A 21,542-nucleotide genomic window follows, 5' to 3' on the forward strand; every position below is an offset into this window, starting at 1 on the left:
ATAAACTCCTTCTGAGCCATCTTGTTTATGTTTTCAGAAGTAAACTCTTGGATGAACAATATGGCTCGGTGGTTAGAGTGCTTGCCCAGCATACATAGGGCCCTGAGAATAAACTTTAGCAGAGGCTGGGGTGGGTAGTCCTAATGATTCATTCATCTCTCCAACTTTAAACATACATTTGGTAGAGGCTCATTTTTAAGGCTTTAAATAAGCATATCCAAACTGCTTTTTTAAGACTTTGGAGGGGAAAAAATAGGCTCAGTGGGGTGTGGTGGCTACTGCCTATGATCCCAGCCCTTGGGAGATAGAGGCAGGAGGACCAGGTCTTCCCTACATCACAAGTTGGAGGCCAACCTGGGCTATGAAAATCACTAGTCTGTGTCTTGAGAGGGGAAAGGAAAGAAAAAGTCTGAGACAGAGTGACGGTCTAAAAACCACCCACATTGAGAGGTAGTACTTTTGGGTTTTGAGGTATGGGGAATTGAACCTGTAGCTTTGCACATGCTCTACTGTGGAGCTCAACCCCAACCCCTAAGCATATTGGAGCTATTTTTAATATATGGGAATGTGCATCTCATTTTCATTTCTGAGAGATAATTTTCTACTATAGTTTTATTCACGGAACATGGGGTCTTGTTGAGTTTTAGGAAATGCCTACAGTGCACAGCCAGAATGCTAGTCTAAGAGGCAGTATTTCCTTCATCCTGGAAACTCTCATGTCTAGAGTCAGCTGTCTAATTCTTTCCCATAGATTTATTTTTCTATTTCAAACTTCACAAAACTGGAATCATTCAGTGTATGCCCTTTCAGTGTTTGGTGTCTTTCATTATATAAAATACTTTTAAAACAAAACAAAAGGGACTGGAGGAATGGTTCAGCAGTTAAGAGCACTGACTGTTCTTCCAGAGGACCTGGGTTCAATTCCCAGCACCCACATGGCAACTCACACCTATCTGTAACTCCAGTTTCAGGGGACCCAACACCCAGGGCAAAACACCAATGCACATAAATAATAAAAACAACAAAAATGAAACAAGCTGATCGTTGACATCACATGGATAGTGATCAATAGGGCATTTTGTTTTGACTGTATTGCTTACAGTACTGGACACTGAACCAAGGGCCTCATAAGTGCTAGGCAAGCACTAAACCACCAAACTGTATAATTAGCCCTGCTTTTGCCTTTCTTGGAGGTAGGGTCTCCCTAAGTTGCCCAGACTAACCTTGAGTTCACTCTACATTCCAACCAGACCATCAGTATGCTGTCCTCCTGCCTTGGTGTTGTGCAAGCCCAGCCTGTTCAGTGTTCTGCTTAGACTTCTCGGTAGTGTTGCATCGTCTAGGTGCATGCCAGTTTGTTTCCACACTGGCATGTGGAAGGACATCTGTGTTGTAAATGTTGCCGTGTGAGTGAAAGTAGTAGTGATTCTGTGCGAGTGTCTTGTGCTCCATTTGTGTGGGCGAGTCGGTAGTAGACTCTTCACGTGGCAGAATTAGGTTTGATTCTGAAGGAGTTACTAGCTGGCGGCTGTGCTCGGACAAACGGTGGTGTCTCTGGTGTTTCTCTGCTGTGCTTGTGCTCATTCAGTTGTTGGGTATTGAGTAGTCTTCCTGACTGATCTACATAATCTAGATACACATACATTTTGAGTATTTTCCAAGTCTATATTCACCTTTCCATTTTCTTACACAAGGCAGAATAATGGCAGTATTGAAAAAGCTTTTGAGCTGCAGGGTCCTGATGCCTCACCCTCTGAGTCCTGGGATTCCGGGGTGCCCTTATCACCTGCCAAGAGTTTTCAACTGTTTGTTACTGTTCCAAGCAGCCTTTCACTGTGTAGCCCAGGTTGATGAATTCTAATTGACAACTTAAGTATATTTACACGTATGTCCTGGAATGTGTCCACTTTAGAATGGTTCATTTGGGTTAGTGTGCATTACCGTTTATGAGAACACTTATAATTGACTTAGGGATTTTGAAGACCATGGTTGATTCTTAGTTTCACCTTCCAGGTAGGCCTCTGGATGGTAGAAGAAGAAAACAAGTACTAGGGCCTCGGAAAGAAAGTGGGCAAGTCCCCCTCAGATTGACTTGGCTGCACTAGTGGGAACAGAGTCTAGGGAGGCACCTAAGGTGTGTTTCAGTCAGTGAGAACAGTTTGTATGTGGCATACCACGTTTTTCTTCCTCTGCTCTTCTCACTCAATATGGAGCTGTTTGATTCTACAGCTCTGGTGTAGTCTGAGTACTGTCAGAATGCAGTGCATCTACTGCACAGCGTCTGCTTCCTGTTCAAGAAGAGTGACGTTTGTTTCCAAATCTTGTCTGTCTCTGCTGTGTTTTCTGGTGTGTTGTTGTCCCAGCTTGCTCAAGTCTCTATTAATGTAAGAGTTTCTTTGGAATGTGTCCTGGAGATTAGAGCTGCTAGGCAATGTGCTCTCCAGACCTTCAGGTAGGCAATGTTTTTATGTTGAAACAGAAGTTGCACAAATCAAAATGCCCAGCGCAGTAAATTTTCACAAGTACCTGCTTATCTGGCTCCCAATACAGAAATGGAATACGTGGCAGGTGCCCGGCGACCCTGCCAGTAAGTGTCCAACCTTGCTCCCCCAGAGTAAATTGCCTGCTCACTTCTCTGGATTACACTGTTGTGGAATTGGCTTTGCTTGGTTTTGCACCTCACATAAATGGAATCATGCAGTGTGCTGTTTCAGAACCGCTGGTGCAGCCCATCCGTGGGGCATGTAGGCCGTTTGTCCTTCCACTGCTGTGACAGGACAGTGTACTTCAGCTTACCTCTTCTGCTGCCGACGGACTTTGGTTTGTATTTAGCTTTCTTCTGTCACAAAGAAAATTTACTTGAATTTCAGAAATATATGCATTGAATTTTGTTTTATCTGCCTTTTCAATCCTTTGAGTTTTGCTATGTAGCCTCAAGCTGGGTTTGGAGTCTGTGAATCATCCAGGCTAGCTTTGTACTGCAGGTTTGAACTGTCATTCTTCTGCCTCTTCCTCCGAAGTGCTGAGATTACAGTGGTGAGCCTGGCTTGAACATTTCCTTTTTGGTAGAGTGCTAGGACGGAACCCAGGGCTTCTGGCCTGCTAGACAAACACACTCTAGGAGCCGTATCCCCAGCCTTTGATCTTTCCTGTAGTACATTGCTTGGTCTCTAGGAAATACACCAAGGGGGAATTGCTGGGTATGTCTGTCTGATACACAGCTTTAGTTCTGTGAGATAATGCCAGGCCTCTGTGTATTCCTGATGTGTGTTTCTTGTCAGAGCCCTCTCTGCCACAGGTACAGTCCTTTGTTTTCATGGGGGAACATCCTGACAAAAGTACACATCTTCCCACACTCTCATTCTAGTGACATGCCAAACATTTTTCTTTGTGATGTTGAAAGAAAATGAACACGTAGGACTATATGTTACGGAAACACTCAATCAGAGTTGGTTTTCTTTTGCAGACTGACACCCCTGATCATTGTTCTCTGCCTGAGGATCTAGTGAGTAGTTTTCTTCATGTTCTGGATCTTTAATAAGTTCACTAAGTAAGTGACTCACACTGTGTGGATGTACATCAAAGCCTTTTGACTCTAACCTGACTGCATTGAGAAAATGCCACAATAGTTAGAAGAATTTGAAGTTATATTGCTTTACACTCAAGGGAAGATGTTTCTGCCTTGCTGCAGGGATCCGCCTTCATAATCTTGTTTGTTGAGGACGCCATAGAGTCCTTCCAAGACAAAGAGCAGGATGGCCATGGTTTGGCTGTCTTGGCCTGGACTTGGCAATGGGGAGGACTCTGGTGCTTTCTGACCGCAGGGTAGCCACTCTGTCCTGACCCTGCTCACATACAGAATTGGGTCTAGCCCTGGCACAAGCCAGATGTTTCTGGCAAATTTTTCTCGTTAGTTGGCAAACTCCACTTGTCATGTAACCAGATCTGGTTTAAAATGATTTCAAATATTCTAAATTTCTAAACTCTCAAGTCCTGATCTTCCATGATTTGGGACTTGGTTTGTTTGAGCTTGTTCTCGGTGTCTCAAGTTCTTGGCCCACAACAGATTTTTCAGACAAACGGAGAAGGGTCATATGTTAGATCCACTGTGAATCCATTCTCTTCTTTGAAGGAGTTGTTCTGTTTTAGTGTTAGTGGGGGTTTAGTTCAGGGGGCTTTCTATATGGGGGAAGAATTTTACCTAAGAAAGACTGTCTCAGGGTGTCTTGATCTTTGTATGAAACTCTGAGACTTTTGTTGAGTCTGGATGTGGGTGGAACAGGAGGACTGTGGATAACGAGTATCTACCATCAGCATGTGCATTTCCCCTTTCTCTCTCCCTGGTACATCACAGAGAGTACTGGAAGTTTCCAACCACTGGTGGTACTCCATGCTTATCCAGCCTCCTTTGCTAAAAGACAGCGTGGCTGCACCACTGCTCTCTGCCTACTACCCTGACTGTGTTGGCATGAGCCCCTCCTGCACCAGCACAAACCGTGCCGTGGCCACCACCACCAGCAGTGCCAGCCCAGGGAAGATGGAGCCCTCCAAGGCAACCTCCTCTCCACTTGGTGAGAGATGTTCTGGTTTCCCCTTCCTCACATCCCTTTCCCCTCCTTGGAAACTTAAGGGTAAGCAGACTGCAGAAGACTCTTGAATGTGACATGATACAAAGCACCCACTGTTGCACGTGCTTGGCTGTGCATCACAGATTCAGCCAACCTGGGGGAAAGGTTCTGTCTGTATTCATTATTACAGCTTCCATATTATAGATTTTTATCGTGTGTGTGTGTGTGTGTGTGAGAGAGAGAGAGAGAGAGAGAGAGAGATTGATTATGACCGTGGAGGTTAGAAGAGAGGGTTTCTGATCATTAACAGCTATTTCCATAGCATTTACATTGTATTAGGTCTTAAAAGTCATCTAGAGATGGGCCTATGCAAATACTGTACCATCTAAATAAGGGACTTGACCATGTGTGCCTTTGTTAGACTTGTGTGGGTAGGGGTTCCTAGAACTAATTCCCTGAGGATGCTGAAGGAGGAGGCACTGGATCTATTGTACCATTGTATACAGTGTATACCTTACTTTGTAAAACCTAAAACTCCTGTTATTATTTATAGAATTTGATGAGTGTCTATTGCAAAGTTGAATAGCTGTGCCATTTACTGATTTTCACAAACTCTGCCTTATCAGAAGGAAGTTTTAGGCTGTGTGAGCACTGATTTTTAGTATTTTTTTTCCTCCTCCGTCTTTCTGTCTCTATTGACACCAGTAGAGATCCACTCTAAAAGATTCAGAATTTCGTGTCAGGCAGAATGTCAGTGGCTTCAAAGGAATTCTAACAACCCCACATCTGTACATGAACAACACATATTTTTGAATATGAAGCTAGATTTTTTTTTTCCTATTCAAGGCCCAATACTGGACGGCCCCTAACAGTGGAAATGTGGGGAGCTCCACACTGAGACTGCTGTGGTAGCTCCCAGTGTTTTGAGGGTGCACTGCGTTGGGCATTCAAGTACTAAAGAGTGCACATTTGTGAAGACAATTTGGCAGTGTGTAGCAAAGACCTTACAATGGACTGTGAACTAGCAAGCATTTCCAAGATGTCATCCTAAAGTCAATCCGTTCAGAACTGCATGTGCAAAGAAAGGTGCTTTGGTTGCTGGTTAGAATTGAGTGTGAGAGGTGTGATCTAAATACCGAGGAGAGGGGATGGTTGACTGAGACACAGAGCCACTGTAGTTAGATTTAATGACATGGGAAACTATTTAGAAGTAGATTTGACAACAACACCTTCGTTTGCCCAGCTTTATAAAATCTAGCATCTAGTATGTAATGATAGGACACTTTGGATCCTGGAACATAGCCTAGCATGGGACATAATCAGGGCTTAGGGATTCCACTTTGTAGTCAGTAAGTGCCAAAGAGTGAACTTTTTGTTTCTTTTTAATTCTAAAAATTACATTTATGTGTGTGCCACAGCACATATGGGTGGTCAGGGGACAGCTACAGGAATGGTGACTCTCTCATTCCCATTCCCTGTGGAGCTGGAACCAAGGTCATCAGGCGTGGTGGCAGAAATCTTTACTCCCTGAGCCATATTACCAGCCCCTTTGTGTGTGTGTACATGTGATGTACTTGTGATGTACTTCTCTAAGGTGTGAAAGTTACATCTTACAGAAGCTGCTGTTTTGTCCCCTGTCAGTTCTAGGCATGAACCGCTACTTCCAGCCATTCTACCAGCCCAATGAGTGTGGCAAAGCTCTGTGTGTGAGGCCCGATGTGATGGAGCTGGATGAGCTCTATGAGTTTCCAGAGTATTCTCGAGACCCCACCATGTACCTAGCTTTGAGAAACCTCATCCTCGCTCTGTGGTACACAAACTGCAAAGTAAGTGAGGACATGCCAGACAGTGGCATGGGGTAGAGGACGGCAATGAAGGAAAGGAGTGCTTGGTGTGGGGGTAGAACCTGGAGGCCAAGGGTTTTCCAGAGTGACAGTGTTGCCTTTTGGGGCACATGACTCAAGGGTACAGGAAGGCTGTTCTATATACACAGTAGTATATTTGCTATTTTCCCTGGCCTCTGCTCTGGAGACTCTAGTACCACTTCTATGTTGAGACAACTGAATACATGTTAACATCTTCTTATCTGAAATACTTGGGACCAGTAGTGTCTTCAGCTTTTAGAATTTCAAAAAAATGTAGAATATTTGAATAGACTTCTCCAGGTGTGCATCCCAATCCCAAAAGCTTTCCAGTGCTATGAAATCTGAAACGTAAGTGTTCTGTTGGCAGTCAGGATTTGGAACATTTCAGATCTCATGTTTTCTAATTAGAGATCTCATCTGTCTGAGTCTAGGCATTTTCAGGTAGAGAGAGGGTCAGCCCTGTTAAGAACACCTTTGGACCATATGGAGTCAGAATGCTACAGGGCATGAGAAGGTGCAGGCTTGGTTCAAAGAGCCATATGGGGTGTTGCCGGGAAGGCAGAAAGCAATCAAAAAGGGGGTTATAAGCCCTTGAGTAAGCGTTTTTGTTCAGCTCTATCCCTAGCCAAGCGAGACCAGTGATTTTAACTCTGTAGGACTGCATAAATATTTGGGGCGTCAAGATAGCATCCACTTGAAAGACTGAAGGAGACCTGGAAGCAGGGGAGTAGGAGTGCTAGTAGGAGAGCAGTCTAGCCAGCCATGGTGATCTATCCACACCTTCCTCCCAGTGCTCAGGAGGCAGAGGCCATGGTGATCCATCCACACCTTCCTCCCAGTGCTCAGGAGGCAGAGGCCATGGTGATCCATCCACACCTTCCTCCCAGTGCTCAGGAGGCAGAGGCCATGGTGGTCCACACTTTCCTCCCAGTGCTCAGGAGGCAGAGGCCATGGTGATCCATCCACACCTTCCTCCCAGTGCTCAGGAGGCAGAGGCCATGGTGGTCTACACCTCCTCCCAGTGCTCAGGAGGCAGAGGCCATGGTGATCCATCCACACCTTCCTCCCAGTGCTCAGGAGGCAGAGGCCATGGTGGTCCACACTTTCCTCCCAGTGCTCAGGAGGCAGAGGCCATGGTGGTCTACACCTTCCTCCCAGTGCTCAGGAGGCAGAGGCCATGGTGGTCTACACCTCCTCCCAGTGCTCAGGAGGCAGAGGCCATGGTCGTCCACACTTTCCTCCCAGTGCTCAGGAGGCAGAGGCCATGGTGGTCTACACCTCCTCCTCCCAGTGCTCAGGAGGCAGAGGGTAGCAGAGCTTTTTGAGCTCCAGGACAGCTAGAGCTGCAAAGTGAGAACCTCTCTCAACAACAAAATGTAAAAATAAACTTTTAGCCCTAGTTTTTGTATTTTATATTCTGTTTGTTTTTAAATTGGATGACTTTCTTTCTGTTGGTTTTGCTTTCCCTGTAAACACAGGAAGCTCTCACTCCTCAGAAGTGCATTCCCCACATCATCGTCCGAGGCCTTGTGCGCATTCGATGCGTCCAGGAAGTAGAGAGGATTCTTTACTTCATGACAAGAAAAGGCCTCATCAACACAGGAGTTCTTACCGTGGGAGCCGGCCAGCATCTTCTTCCTAAACATTACCACAATGTAAGCAACTGGCTGCAGCAACTCAGCTTTGGTCGTGGTAAGCTATAATATAACAGAAACCAAAAGGAAGCCTTGTGAAGACCTTTTCCCAGGAGGAGACTAGAAGCACAGTTTCTCCAGGGCATAGGGAAAAAGAGGTTACTTAAGACAGGTGCTGTCCTGTACTCTAGGAAAACAGAGCTTAGTAACACCAGAGAAATACAGACTAACCCTGCCTGGCAGCTGGAACCTGCCAGAGCAACTGTAACAACCTTTGTTACCACTGTTCTAACTAGAGTTTCTTTGTGTTTTGTTTTTTGTTTTTCTTTTTTTGAAGAAATCGGTTCTGGTTGTTGGGGCTGGTCCAGCAGGCTTAGCAGCTGCTAGGCAACTACATAACTTTGGTATGAAGGTGAGACACTGGGGAACTGGGGGTGGGGACAGGTGGTTCGCTGCTCCTTTGCTCCAAATTTTGTAAGACTTACAGGCCAGTTCGTAAATCTCGTGAAAAATTGTAGTAATTGGAGCTGCGGGCTGTGTTCCGCCACCCAGCTCCCACCACCGGCTAGCTTTATCCGAAATAACAACACACAAATTGTATTCTTTTAAACACTGCTTGGCCCATTAACTCTAGCCCTTACAGGCTAATTCTCATATCCCGATCAACCCATCTCTAATAATCTGTGTAGCATCAGTCTTACCGGGAAAGATTCTAGCCTACGTCCATCCTGGGTCTGAGCTTCATGCCTCTGCCTCAGAGAGCAGAGCTATTGCGTCTGCCCGGGAGAGGGGAGCATGGTGTCTCTGAGCTCACTTCCTCTTCTTCCCAACATTCTGTTCTGTTTACTCCACCCACCTATGTTCTAACCTATCAGGGCAAGCAGTTTCTTTATTTAATTAACCAATGACCTTCCTCCATCAAAAAATGATATACACACTTTGTTTGTTTGTTTGTTTATGAGAGAAGCTCACCTAGAACTGGGGTCAGGTGTCTGCCTCTTGATTGATAGCGTAAAGAACACATCTTTTACAGCAGGTCCTAGAAAAGCTTTGGATTGGACTGAGTCGGTCAGAGCAGGTAGAACTTGGAGAGTACTAGACTATAGGAAGGAACTCAGACATTCTAGCCTGAGTCCACAGAAGATCTTGGCAGGTTATTGTTAACCAGTGGCGATGATAGGATAGTTTGGGACAACAGATGGAAGCACAGAAATTCACTGTCTGTTGGGGAAGTTTTCAGTTAGCTTCCCTGCCCCCCAGTACTGAGGATGAAACCCAGGGCTTGTGTTATGCCAGGCAAGCACTCTGCTCTAGCCCTCGGATTTCTTTATGCAGACCAGTCACCCTTGGGATCTTATTCAGGAAAACATAAGCCCTGGCTTTCGAAAGCAGAATGGAATGAATGATCACATGGCTGAGCTAGAATTCTGACTCCTTAGCACCTTGGGAGGGCAGAACAATATGCCAGTTGCTGGCAAATGCCTTACTCCAGCTCACAGCTAGCCAGGATAGAGGCTGCTAGGGGGTGGGGTGGTATGGTTCAGCTGGGCCCAGAAGTGCACGTCTTCATCCCAGCACCAAGGAGACAGGCAGGCAGATCTGACTTGGAGGCTATCCTCGTTCTAGGCCAGTCAGCACTACATAGTGAGACTCTCTAAGAATCTGGTATCAAATCAGGAACCTTCCCCTAGCTTTCTCTGATTTTCTAAATTGAGTGTTGAAATATGAGTGGAGGGGCTGCGTCCCCGGCACCCGGCCGCCCACATGGCTAGCTTATGCCCCGAAATAATTACATGGAAACTGTATTCTTTTAAACACTGTTTGGCCCATTAGTTCCAGCCTCTTCTCGGCTAACTCTCGCACCTCGACTAACCCATTTCTCATAATCTGTGTAGCCCACGAGGTGGCTTACCAGTGAAGATCTTAACCTGCGTCTGTCTGGAGTGGGAGAACCATGGCGACTCCTTGACTCAGCTTCTTTCTCCCAGCATTCTGTTCTGCTTACTCCGCCTACCTAATTTTATGTCCTATTAAAGGGCCAAGGCAGTCTCTTTATTTAACCAATAAAATTAACACAAAACAGAAGACTCTCACATCAATTGAGTACATTCTTCTTAAAACTTTTCAAAGACTTTGATTTTCATTGAAGGCAAAGTTAAATATAATTTTTTTGTTGTTGTTGTTTTGAGATAGGGTTTCTTTGTATAGCCTTAACTATCCTGGAACTCTTAGTAGAACAAGCTGGCCTTGAACTCGCAGAGATCCACCTGCCTCTGCTTGGGATTAAAGGTGTACGCCACCATTGCCAGGCAAGTTAAGTATAATTTAAGATTCAGACCTTTCACTTTTCCCTATCTGGCCCAGAGAGTGTAAATTTTTGGCAAGGTGTTCAAAAGTCACGTTTCAGATTGTCAAAAGTATTTAATAACTGTGCCTAAAAGATTTTTCTCCTGGGTAGATAGAGGACTCAAATTGTGGACTGCGTCATACTAGCAAAACAGGAAAGTCAGTTGGGTTAAGAGGAAGTGTTTGTGGTAGGAAACCCCTTCTGTGAGCTATAGAAAGTGTGTGTGTGTGTGTTATTTCAGTAGTAGATATCAGGCTCAGTGTCTTTTGTTTGTTTTTTACTTAGGAAGCCTAGATTATATTATAGGTAATATCCAAAGTCTGGGAGACTGCCTTTAATGTTCAGCCCTTGTATACTAAAAAGAGAGAGAAACGAAAAGAAATTAGAGAAAGAGGATAGGAAGGTAGAACCACAGCTGTAGCCCTCCTAGTTATGTTGGCGGGGGAGGTCCCAGAGGACTCATTACTCTCTCAAGTGATTGTGATAGCCTAGGAGACCATCCGTCCCCTTAAGGTTAGACAGCAGAGTGTTCTGGGTAACCTGGGCAGCAGTTAACTGGAGAGGGCAATTCAGAGTAGCGCTTCCAGAGGTATGACTGATACTGCAGCAAGGAGCACTCAAGTTGCAACCTACTGCAACCCCCAGGGCAAGGGCACTTGGAATCCTGGGGTCATGCAGAAACCTTGCCTGCTGCCAGAGAGCAGTTTTGCATCTCACTGGCATTAGACACTTGGAGATGGGTGTGGACTCTCTGGATTCAGCCAACTGTGTTACGGTCATACTTCCATAGTTGAAAATGTCCTAGCAACACTGAAGAACAGGTATTTGGTGGAAAATTCAGCTCTTGAACATAGTTTTTTTGTTTTGTTTTGTTTTGTTTTGTTTTGTTTTGGTACAGGGTTTCTCTATGGTTTTGGAGCCTGTCCTGGAACTAGCTCTTGTAGACCAGGCTGGTCACGAACTCACAGAGATCCGCCTGCCTCTGCCCCCTGAGTGCTGGGATTAAAGGCGTGCGCCACCACCACCCGGCTTGAACATAGTTTTTGTTTGCTTTGTTTGAGACCAGGAATTCCCAAGTAATACAAAATGGCCTTACGCTTGAGCATTCTGTCTCAACCCCCTAAATGCTGGGTTTACATTCATAACTTAGACTAGATTTTAATGTGATTTCTAGGGTCTTGGGAGATGGCTTTGTAGACAAATTGTGTGCTGTAAAAGCATGAAGCCTTGAGTTCAGATTCCCTGCTTTCACAGAAATGCTAGAGGTGGCAGAGTGTGTCTATTATCCCAACAGTCTGGGAGAGAAGAGACAAGTGGATCTAGGAGATTGCTACCCAGCCAGCCTAGGTAAAGTGGAGCTCCAGGTTCAGCGAGAGGTAGCCTGTCTCAGAATATACAGTCAAGTACACCTGTATACACATGCACACACATAAATATGCCCACTGCCACACAAGTTAAAGTTGGAAAAACAAACTGACGCGGGGCTGGAGAGTTGAGTCAGTGGTTAAGAGCACTGCTGCTCTTCCAGAGCACCTGGCTTTGATTCCTAGCGCTGATGTCCTGGCTCCCAACAGGCTGTAACTCCAGTTACAAGGGGATCTGATGCCCTCTTCTGACCTCTAAAGGCACTGCATGACATGTGGTACAGACGTGTGTATTTCCACAAAACACATAACATTAAGTAAAAAAATAACTTGTAGAATGCTGTTTAAAATTCAGTGATGGATTTACTCATTCATCAGATCTTTCTCTTGTTTTATGATGTATTTGAGATAGGGTCTCACTCTGTAGCCAGTGCTGGCCTAGAGCTCACTATGTAGCCCAGAGTGGCCTTGAATTCATGGCAGTCGTCCTGCCTCGAACCCCAGAGTGCTCTCAGTCACTGAATCTTACCTGATGTGAGAGGAGTGGTGTAAGACCACCCACCCACTCCTTGCTGAAGCTAGGCTGGCCTAAATGTGTACCTGGTTCTCGTCATACTTGCTGTAGTTGTTTCTGTGGAACTGAATCTCTGAGCATGGGGTTGTTTAACACTGTCACTCTGTTTTTGTAATTCTGCATCTGGTATGACTGTTCTGTTTCGATCCCAATTGTCTTTCTAGGTGACTGTACTGGAAGCCAAAGGTCGAATTGGAGGCCGAGTCTGGGATGACAAGTCTTTTAAAGGTGTCGTGGTGGGAAGAGGACCCCAGATTGTCAATGGCTGTATTAACAACCCAGTAGCACTGATGTGTGAGCAAGTGAGTGTCCTGAAGACTTGTGGGCTCTGCTTGCATAGAGCGTTAGTATGGACTGGGGGTAACGGCCCCGTGGTAAAGCACCTGCCTAGTTCCATCCTCAGTGCTGGGGTGCACTAAGTACATTAATATGTTTCCAGAGTAGACAGCATACACAATTTCCTTCATACCCTCTGCAAAGTATGTAATAATGGTTACATGGATGCCTTTCCCGTTAGGCATTTAAAAGACTTTCCCCAAGATCTTTATTTTTTATTTCTGGATCATTTTCAAGCCACTTAGTTGGTTCATAATCAAGCCCAGGGTTGCTAGGTGTATCAGGTGAAAATTTAGGATTCTTAGGTAGGTTTGTCTTTCAAACAAGTAAATTTTTTAGTGTAAGTATGCCCCAAATATTCATGAGCTAGTTTACATGCAACATTTGGGCACAGTTAATACTTACAAAGTAGAGTATTTCTCTGCAGGTGTCTTCTAGCACCCTGTCTGTTATCTTGCCGACCTGCTAGGTCTAAGGTGATTGTTTTCCCCTGAAGGTTTCTGCTTCTCTGAGTGTATGTGATCATTTGCATGAAGATCTGAAGCAGCGATAGAGTGCTTAGTAAGGACAGGCAGCCCACAGCACCTGAAACATGAGCTGAGAATTTAGAGTGCATTGCCTGGAAACTGCTGTTGTTACCCTCATGTCCCATAGAGTGGGGTGTTCCTGACTTCATTCTATTTCTGCTTCCTCACTTGGCTGTCCCCCAGCGAGCACACAGCTGCTGTTTTGAGTTCTTAGACTCTTTTCATGAGAGCGCTGCCTAACGTCAGTTTAGAACTTGTAGGTATTTTTTTCCAGGAAAGACTTTCACCCTGTTCTTCTTGTTATTTTGAAGCTTGGCATCAGCATGCATAAGTTGGGAGAAAGATGTGACTTAATTCAGGAAGGTGGACGGATAACTGACCCCACTATTGACAAGCGCATGGATTTTCATTTTAATGCTCTCTTGGATGTTGTCTCTGAGTGGAGGAAGGATAAGACTCTGCTCCAAGATGTCCCTTTAGGAGGTATGGGGAGAACGGTGGTGTGATGGTTCCCTCGTAGTATCTGCAGGAGGGCCAGTCTTGACATACATTACTCTCACTGAATGCTGCAGATTTTCTCAGAGATGGGCAGAACTTCCCTGGGGAAGTTCACGTGTGTGCACGCATACACACAGAAACACATCTTACTTTGAGTGGCGTATTGTTTAACAAAATTATCTAAACATTTATTTCAGTCTCCCAGAGAAACTTACTTTAAACCTGTGATAAGCCCTCCATGTATGTGGTTACGGTTGTTAGCCCATATATGCCTTCTGAAGGTCTCTGAATATCAGTATTTCTTTCCTTTCTTTGACTTCAGCTATAATAGATTGTTTTTTTAAATATGTTTTGCTTAATGCATATTTTAAAGTAAGCGTATAAAATCAGAACTTTGACTGTGGTACTTAAATGGGCAATAATAATCACAGCTCTTAAACCCTTGACTTTTTTTTTTAAAGATTTATTTTATTTATTATGTATACAACATTCTGCCTCAATGTATTCTTGCACGCCAGAGGAGGGTGCCAGATCTCAGTACAGATGGTTGTGAGCCACCATGTGGTTGCTGGGAATTGAACTCAGGACCTCTGGAAGAGCAGCCAGTGCTCTTAACCTCTGAGCCATCTCTCCAGCCCCAACCCTTGACTTCTTATGGCGACCCATTTCCATGAAGGTACCAGCTGGGGCATTGTGTACTGCCCCTTACATTTCTGTTTATGTAACTCGCAATTTTGTGATCTGCATTTTTCATTTGTAGTTCTTGGAAGCATGATTTTTTTTGAAGTGTGATTGTTTTAACTCTTTAATATGTTAATCTCTTTAACCGTGTATTTTGACAAGCGTGTTCTCAGTTCTTCAACTGATATTGTACTTTATTGCAGTAGCTAGGTGTTTTGGTTTCCTCTCTGTTACTGGGATATACTCTGACAGAAAGCAGCGTAGGAAAGAAAGGGGTCGTTTAGCTTAAGTTATAGTCCATCACAGTGGGCAAGTCCTATCACATCCGCCACCCAGAGCAGGAAAAGACCGCATGCGTGCATTCTGCTCAGCGTGGTTTCTGTGCTTTAACAACAGCCCAGTCCCAAAGCCCAGGAGTGGCGCTGCCCACTTTGAGGTTTTGTTTTCCCACATCCGTTAAGGCAGCTGAGACAGTCCCTCACAGACAGCCTGATATGTGTAATCCCCCACTGAATTTCTTTCATTCCCAAGAGATGCTACTTTGTATCAAGTTGACAATTTAAATTAATGGGCACACAGGGCATGTCTCTCCCTCCCCCTCTGCCGCCTTTGAGAGACCTGACTCACAGTCAGATCATTGTTGGAAAAGAGTGTTGGCAGACGAACCCTGACAGAATTCTCAGGAATGCCCTCTAGGCAGCCGGACCATTGAATAAGATGTGTAGTGTCCAGACCAATTGACCAGTTGTTAATCTCTTGAAACTAAAATTACTAGGCCCACTTGAAGTCTCCAAATTTTACATTTTTCTTTTCTTTTTGCGTCCTCCTGCCTCAGCCTCCAGAGTACTGGGATTTCAGGTGGTCTCATCGTCACGCCCGCTCTCTTCTCAATGGCCGATTCTCTTCACATCTCTTTCTTAGTTACTCGCCTTGTTACAGCTTTTCTCCTGACCTTGTTTTAAAACATTAAAGGAGGCCTAAGAATAATTTATAAATAATTGCTTAAGCTTAGTATTCTATTTAACAAGTTTTGATAATGCATGCATATATCTGTATGAAGTTATGGTTATATTCTGCCTATCAGTTGTCTGCAGTCTCGGTATAGCAGGAGAGAGAGAGAGAGGGAGGCTTTGGGGCTACAGGTCATTTCACAAGGAATATGTACTAAAATTATAAGATACTACTTATGTGACAATTAGGTTATTAGGTTGAAGCCCCTTTTAGTCTGCTTGTGCTTGATTTTATGCTGGGCTGTGAGAATGGTGTCTCTCTTTTTCACTAAGTGACAGGAATGTAGAGACTATCAGCAGGCAGGAATGGGGCTGCTGCAAAGGGCTCTGAAAGTGACAGAGCTCAAGACACCAGGGCAGAAATCTGGGTATCTCGATATGACAAATTAGTTAAGAATTACAACATTTTAGTGAGAATTTGGAATTGAGGCTGAGTTGGGATCTAGAGTTACACACACTGGCGCGCGCTCTCTCTCTCTCTCTCTCACTCTCACTCTCACTCTCTCACTCTCTCTCTCTCTCACTCACTCTCTCTCTCACTCTCACACACACATATACACCGGCTACATACTGTTAATACATAACGTACCTTGTCTCAGAAAGCTGAGGGCTCAGGCTAGTGCTTAGTAAGAAACCGTTTGTCTACCCTGCCCAAGGTGCTGAGTCCATTTTCCAGCTCTGAAAACAACAACAGATGCTCACTGGTGGTTCTAGTCAGGTAGGTGCACAGCACTTCATAGAAACCTGGAGTCTGTGACGTATGTGGATGATTGTCGTCACTAAACAGTTACCAAAGTGGACTAAGATGCTTGGAATTAGACCAGAGCCCTCAGATGCCAAGTGTGCAACCCCCCATTATCGTTTAGTTACGCCAATCAGAACAATTTCACAGGAATATCTATAGTTAAAATTCCATTTGAATGAGATAGATAAATCCTGTACACACCTGTAATACGGCACTGGGGAGGCTGAGGCAGACTGTAAGGCATGGAAGACCCAGGCACTGGAGGCTGTACTTAAACTCAACAGCAGGAGAAGTAAGTCTAGCAGGGCTAGAATTTACCCTGAATGGATTTGAGAGCTGTGTGGCCAAGCCTCAAAGTGAGTAGGTCATAGTTGCTACTTGGGTGAAGCCAGCAGGCCCACCCTGCTCAGTCAGCTTTTGGAACTTAACTGTGTGTTCATTAGTGGTGTTGAGAAAGATTGCTGATGCAGCAAAAGGCCACAGGAGAGACTGCACTTGAGCCGTCTTCCATATTTCCGTTGGTTGAGGGGAGATGATATAGGAGCTTCAAGGCCACAGCAGTCAGAGCAGAAAAGGCATTGGTGATCCTGTCTGCATGTGCAAGGAGATTTTTTCCACCTCTGGAGCAGAGGAGACAGCTTCTCAACTAAGCAGGCGCTTAACGTGTTTTAATGGCCAACTTTCGTTTCCATCAAGATTAAGCATTTGCAGCTGGATGGTGGTGGTGTATGCCTTTAATCCCAGCACTCAGAGGCAGGCAGGCAGGCAGGCGGATCTCTGTGAGTTCGAGGCCAGCCTGGTCGACAAGAGCTAGTTCTAGGATAGGCTCCAAAGCAACAGAGAAACCCTGTCTTGGAAAAAAAAAAAAGTGTTTGCTTGCTGAGGAGTTGGCCCCATTAAGAATATATTGCATTCTATTTATTCCTGAGTTTACTTGGGTAAGACTGGAAGTTTTGGGCTCTTTTGGGGAAAGCAGGATCAGGAATTGGACAGGAAATTGCTCAGCAGCTGATTATTTTGTTCTGATCCGTTCTCACCACAGAGAAGATAGAGGAGATCTACCAAGCTTTTGTGAAGGAATCTGGCATCCAGTTCAGTGAGCTGGAAGGACAGGTGCTGCAGTTCCACCTGAGCAACCTGGAGTACGCCTGTGGCAGCAGCCTGCACCAGGTAAGCCCGTGGGTCCTCAGATACTCTGGTGTGCAGCTGGGGAGAGGGCTCATTCAGTAAAGTGCTGCTGTATAAGTGTGTGGATCTGAGTTCGGATCCCCAGGATCCCTGAGAAAACCAGATGTGTGTGCTTATGATCTCAGTGTTGAGGAGGCAGAGAGGAGGCTTGCTGGTCAGTGAGCTTTGCATCTCCCTGTCCCGTATGTGTCTGTACAGTTGCTTGAGTGCCGCTGCATGTATACACTGGTTAGAGGCCAGCCCTCCAGAGCTGGTTCTGCGCCTTCACTGTAAAAACTCTGACTAAATTCTGCTCCTAGGCTTATGCAGCAAGCACTTTGAACCAGAGAGCCATCTTCCTGGCCGTTTGTGTAACCCAGGCTGGGTTTGAACTGGCCATATAGCGCCAGCTCTTCTTTTCACCACCTCCCATGTTGCTGGGGATACAGGCACATACCGCCACTTGGCTGGTAGTTTATCTGATTGTAAAGTTAAATATTGCTTGGTAGCACCAACTGGACCCGAACTCAGGTTTCTCATCCCTCAGCCTCCCAGGTGATAGTGTTATAGACATCTACCACCATATTGCCTGTGAAGAAGTTCAGTCTGTACACTCCAAGAAGGGAGGGATGCTGCGCTGGACCTGAAAAGGACCAAGAGCCTTTCCTTTGCTGCTCTTAACCCTGTGCAGGGGCCCTGAGAGTCATTTTAGTGGGGACATACTGTTTACAAACACTGCTCCAAGAAACTAAAGTTGTAGCATTGCACTTCTGTCCTGTTGGTCTGCAGAAGTGAATTTCAAGCTGGCCTAACTCAGCCAGCTGCGATCAACAGTCCACTCCCCTGCTAGGAAGCAGTCTTGAGAACACCGCCGTCTCCATGCTACTCTGCATTACAGTTTGGATTGAACCATTTCCCCCAAATGTGCTGGGTCTTTGCCTTTATGGAACTCCTACCCGTGTTGAGGATAGAAATTTGGCAGATATTCCTGTGGAGTTGGAAAAAATGCGTGCAGTTTGACCTCCATGGATTTGCCTTCACCAGAGTTGCTGATGAACGGACTTTGCCTCCTCTAGCACGTGGCCCTGGCAGGCCTTGCCCTTCTCCTGTTCCCTCTGCCTTGTAAAAACTGTTAGCTTACATTCCTAATGCTAGCTACCGAGGTTTATACCCACTTCCACCTCCTAAGGCTGACTCCCAGCGTCCAGCTATTGAAGAATTGAAGTCCAGCAATCTGAAGGCCCGTTGGGCTCACCTAATTCATATGCCCAATTAAAATGAAATATCTCTTCCTAACACGAGGTCTCCCTCTTTACTTTTTTAAACTGCCATTTGTCTATGTGCTATGTCTGTCGCTCTCTATTCAGAGGCAGTCCTTTGTCCCTCTGGAACACACCCCTGCCCCCTTTCTCTTGTTCCTTCCCCATATCTCCCCTGTACCTGTCTCCTTTACCACAGCATCCCAGCCCATTCTAATGCAGGCCTCCCTTCTCTTCTCTTAAAACTTACACCTATGAGGTCATTTGCAGCTGCTTTTCTGCCAGAGTCAGAGCAGCCACTTTAACTTTTCTTGCCTGCTAAATAAAGGTTCTCTGTGAGCAGGTGTGTTTGGGTGTGCTTTGTGCCTAATCTGGGGTCTGGGAGGGAGCCCCCGCTGTGCAGGAGCCCCCTTCATCTGATGCTTCAAGTAAACATTTTTTTCTTTAATCAATAAGTGGTACCTATTCTGAAATAATTAAACCTTCTCCCATTTGTCACGTGTGTGGGTGAGTACGTGCATGTGTAGACCAGAAGACAATCTCAGGTACTGTTCCTCAGGTGCTGTCCACTTGTATTTATTTTGAGACAAAGTCTTACTCTGTAGACTAACTGACCTGGAAGTTAGGGCAATACCTCAGTTTTCTAGGTGCTAGAACTAGAGGCATGAGCTGCCATGTCTGTTTAGATCATTTGTTCTAATGTAAGCTTTTCTGTTTGTCACATAGTTTGCCTTCCCCAGGCACTGGTGTACCCTGGGGCTGGTTGGTTGTCCTCATTTCCTCTGTGATTGGTACTCTTCTCCTGCCTGGGGTGGTTTTCTCCACCTGGAACTTTTTTTTTCCCCCTGATGTCCTCAGGAGCAGCTTGTAGGTTTACAGTATGGCTTCCTAACATACTGTATTGTTTCCTAGGTGTCTGCTCGCTCCTGGGACCACAATGAATTCTTTGCCCAGTTTGCTGGTGACCATACTCTTCTAACTCCTGGATACTCTGCTATCATTGAAAAACTGGCTGAAGGACTCGACATTCGCCTCAAATCTCCAGTGAGTTTGGATGGGTGGGAGACTGGGGAGGATGTGAAGTTTTGGGAGGATGTAGTTTTTAAGAATACAGGGTTTCGTAGCTCATGACCTCGCTAGCCCTAATTCAACACTAAGTTCTTCACCTCATATCTTCATAGTTTCAGAAATGATCTGCCTTACTTTGTGCTATAATAAAGCATTTTCTATTATCTTGCCATGTTTATAAACTTTAACTGAGTTCAGCTGTAACCACTCAAGAATGCTGCATGCCCAGTACACCCTCCTCTGCATAGCCTGAGCTGTAACATACACACACTGTGGGAAAGGTCCTGACCCTCACAATGTTGCTAAATGTTTGTCTTGAACAGGTGCAAAGTATAGATTATACTGGAGATGAAGTGCAAGTTACCACGACAGATGGTATAGGGTATTCTGCACAAAAGGTAGGTGCTGGGGTCCCACTAGGATAGAGCACCGTACTACCAAGGGCCATCTTTGCCATCAAGCAGTTTGTCCTTGGAGTCTGCCTAGAGACTTGTTGGTTTCTAATGAAGCAGGTCTACTCACAAGTCGTGAGTAGCTTACAAATCTGAAATATTCAAATACTGTCTAAACACATGGAAATGGAGTTCTGTGTTCCTTAAAGTGGGTTCTGTAGTCCACTGGGCCGAATAATTTAATAAGAAAATTCCCAGGGCTGGCGATTGAGTTCCAGTGTGAGGACCTGCATGTTGTCCCCAGTTCTTCCTCCTGAAAATGCCTTGATCATATGAGTTTGGGAAGTTATATAGCACAGCACCCTTAGGATTGAAAGGGATGCTGGAACCCTTTTCAAATTCAAGTTCTTGTCTTGAAACTGTATTTTCCTGGAGCTTAAGTACTTCAGTGTAGTTTGGACTCTTGATAGCGAGCTTCAATAGGTGGATAGTGCAAGATGCTGAGTCTAGTTGCTGACATCCCGATGTGAAGCGTGGTACTGGAAAATGAAGGCAGCTACCCTGAAAGCTTGGTTATTTCTGGAGTTGAAATGATGATGAAGAGATCTCACGGATGGACCCTGTCACCTGCTGGCAGACTAGCTTTGCTTTCTCTCTGTCATCTGACAGCTTTCATGGTCCTGAATATTCATACAGAATCAAAGGAGTGCATCTCACACAGGGAGGATGGGGCCTAGAGATACAATGGGTTGGAAGTGTCATCAGCTGGCTGGGAGACCATGCAGTGCTTCTCAGGGCCCTGTAAGGATTCTCGTTTTTCAAGCCTCTGATTCTCTGTGTAGCTTGCTGGGAGCCACTGGGCAGTCGTGTCCACTGTAAGCTCCTACTATGTAACTTCCTCCAAAGGCTAGCATTTTAAGTATGGGCTTTTTAAATTACAACTCAGCTCAATTCAAGGGAGGGAATTCTGTGTGTCTGCATTTTAGTGTCAAGGATAACATGCTACTTGGTATTTCCCTGCCTGGTCACCCTCTCCCTCTGCTGATGTTGGCTAGACATGCACTCCTGAGCCTATGTTTTTAGGACTTCCAGACGAGTCAACATAGGTGCAAACCACACTTTAAAATGTTTAAAGCAGATATTCTTATTATACGGCTAATACTCATCACCGTTTGTATTGGGAGTCTTCCTGCTGTGCAGCCCAGCTGGAGAGACTGTGACTGTCTAGGTTGCTTTCACAGATAATGAAGCTCACTGTCCTACCAGCGGGAGTTTATATCACTAGCGGCTTGCTCGAGCGTTTCTACTTTGGAAAGTTTTGTTAGTAAGACTTGGAGAACTTATTTTTAGCAGTTGTGTCAGCTGCTGTTTGGCACTGACTGTTTTGTTGGTCGTGTGGATGCTAGTGCACATGAATAGAACTCAGAACAACTCTGGACTTACTCTGATCCCAGAACCAGCGGTTAAACCAAGTACGTGGAGGGTTTGAGGCTGTTGAGATTCCAGT

At 45.3% G+C, this 21,542-nt stretch overlaps 1 protein-coding gene across 1 annotated transcript in view; it reads left to right on the forward strand.

The window, feature by feature from the left end:
• Window positions 1-21,542, forward strand: part of LOC121453708 (lysine-specific histone demethylase 1B) — a 41,941-nt gene that overhangs the window by 12,055 nt on the left and 8,344 nt on the right. Inside the window, exons 7-16 of the mRNA XM_041660643.1 lie at window positions 3,467-3,505; window positions 4,355-4,571; window positions 6,210-6,394; window positions 7,912-8,088; window positions 8,405-8,479; window positions 12,517-12,654; window positions 13,527-13,698; window positions 17,192-17,319; window positions 19,488-19,619; window positions 19,967-20,041. Of these exons, the coding sequence (XP_041516577.1) occupies window positions 3,467-3,505; window positions 4,355-4,571; window positions 6,210-6,394; window positions 7,912-8,088; window positions 8,405-8,479; window positions 12,517-12,654; window positions 13,527-13,698; window positions 17,192-17,319; window positions 19,488-19,619; window positions 19,967-20,041 (1,338 nt within the window). The remainder of the gene's footprint in view (window positions 1-3,466; window positions 3,506-4,354; window positions 4,572-6,209; window positions 6,395-7,911; window positions 8,089-8,404; window positions 8,480-12,516; window positions 12,655-13,526; window positions 13,699-17,191; window positions 17,320-19,487; window positions 19,620-19,966; window positions 20,042-21,542) is intronic.

This window comes from Microtus oregoni, unplaced genomic scaffold, assembly GCF_018167655.1.
Source record: "Microtus oregoni isolate MIOR12 unplaced genomic scaffold, Mior012 000011F_ref0000422, whole genome shotgun sequence".
NCBI lineage: Eukaryota > Metazoa > Chordata > Mammalia > Rodentia > Cricetidae > Microtus > Microtus oregoni.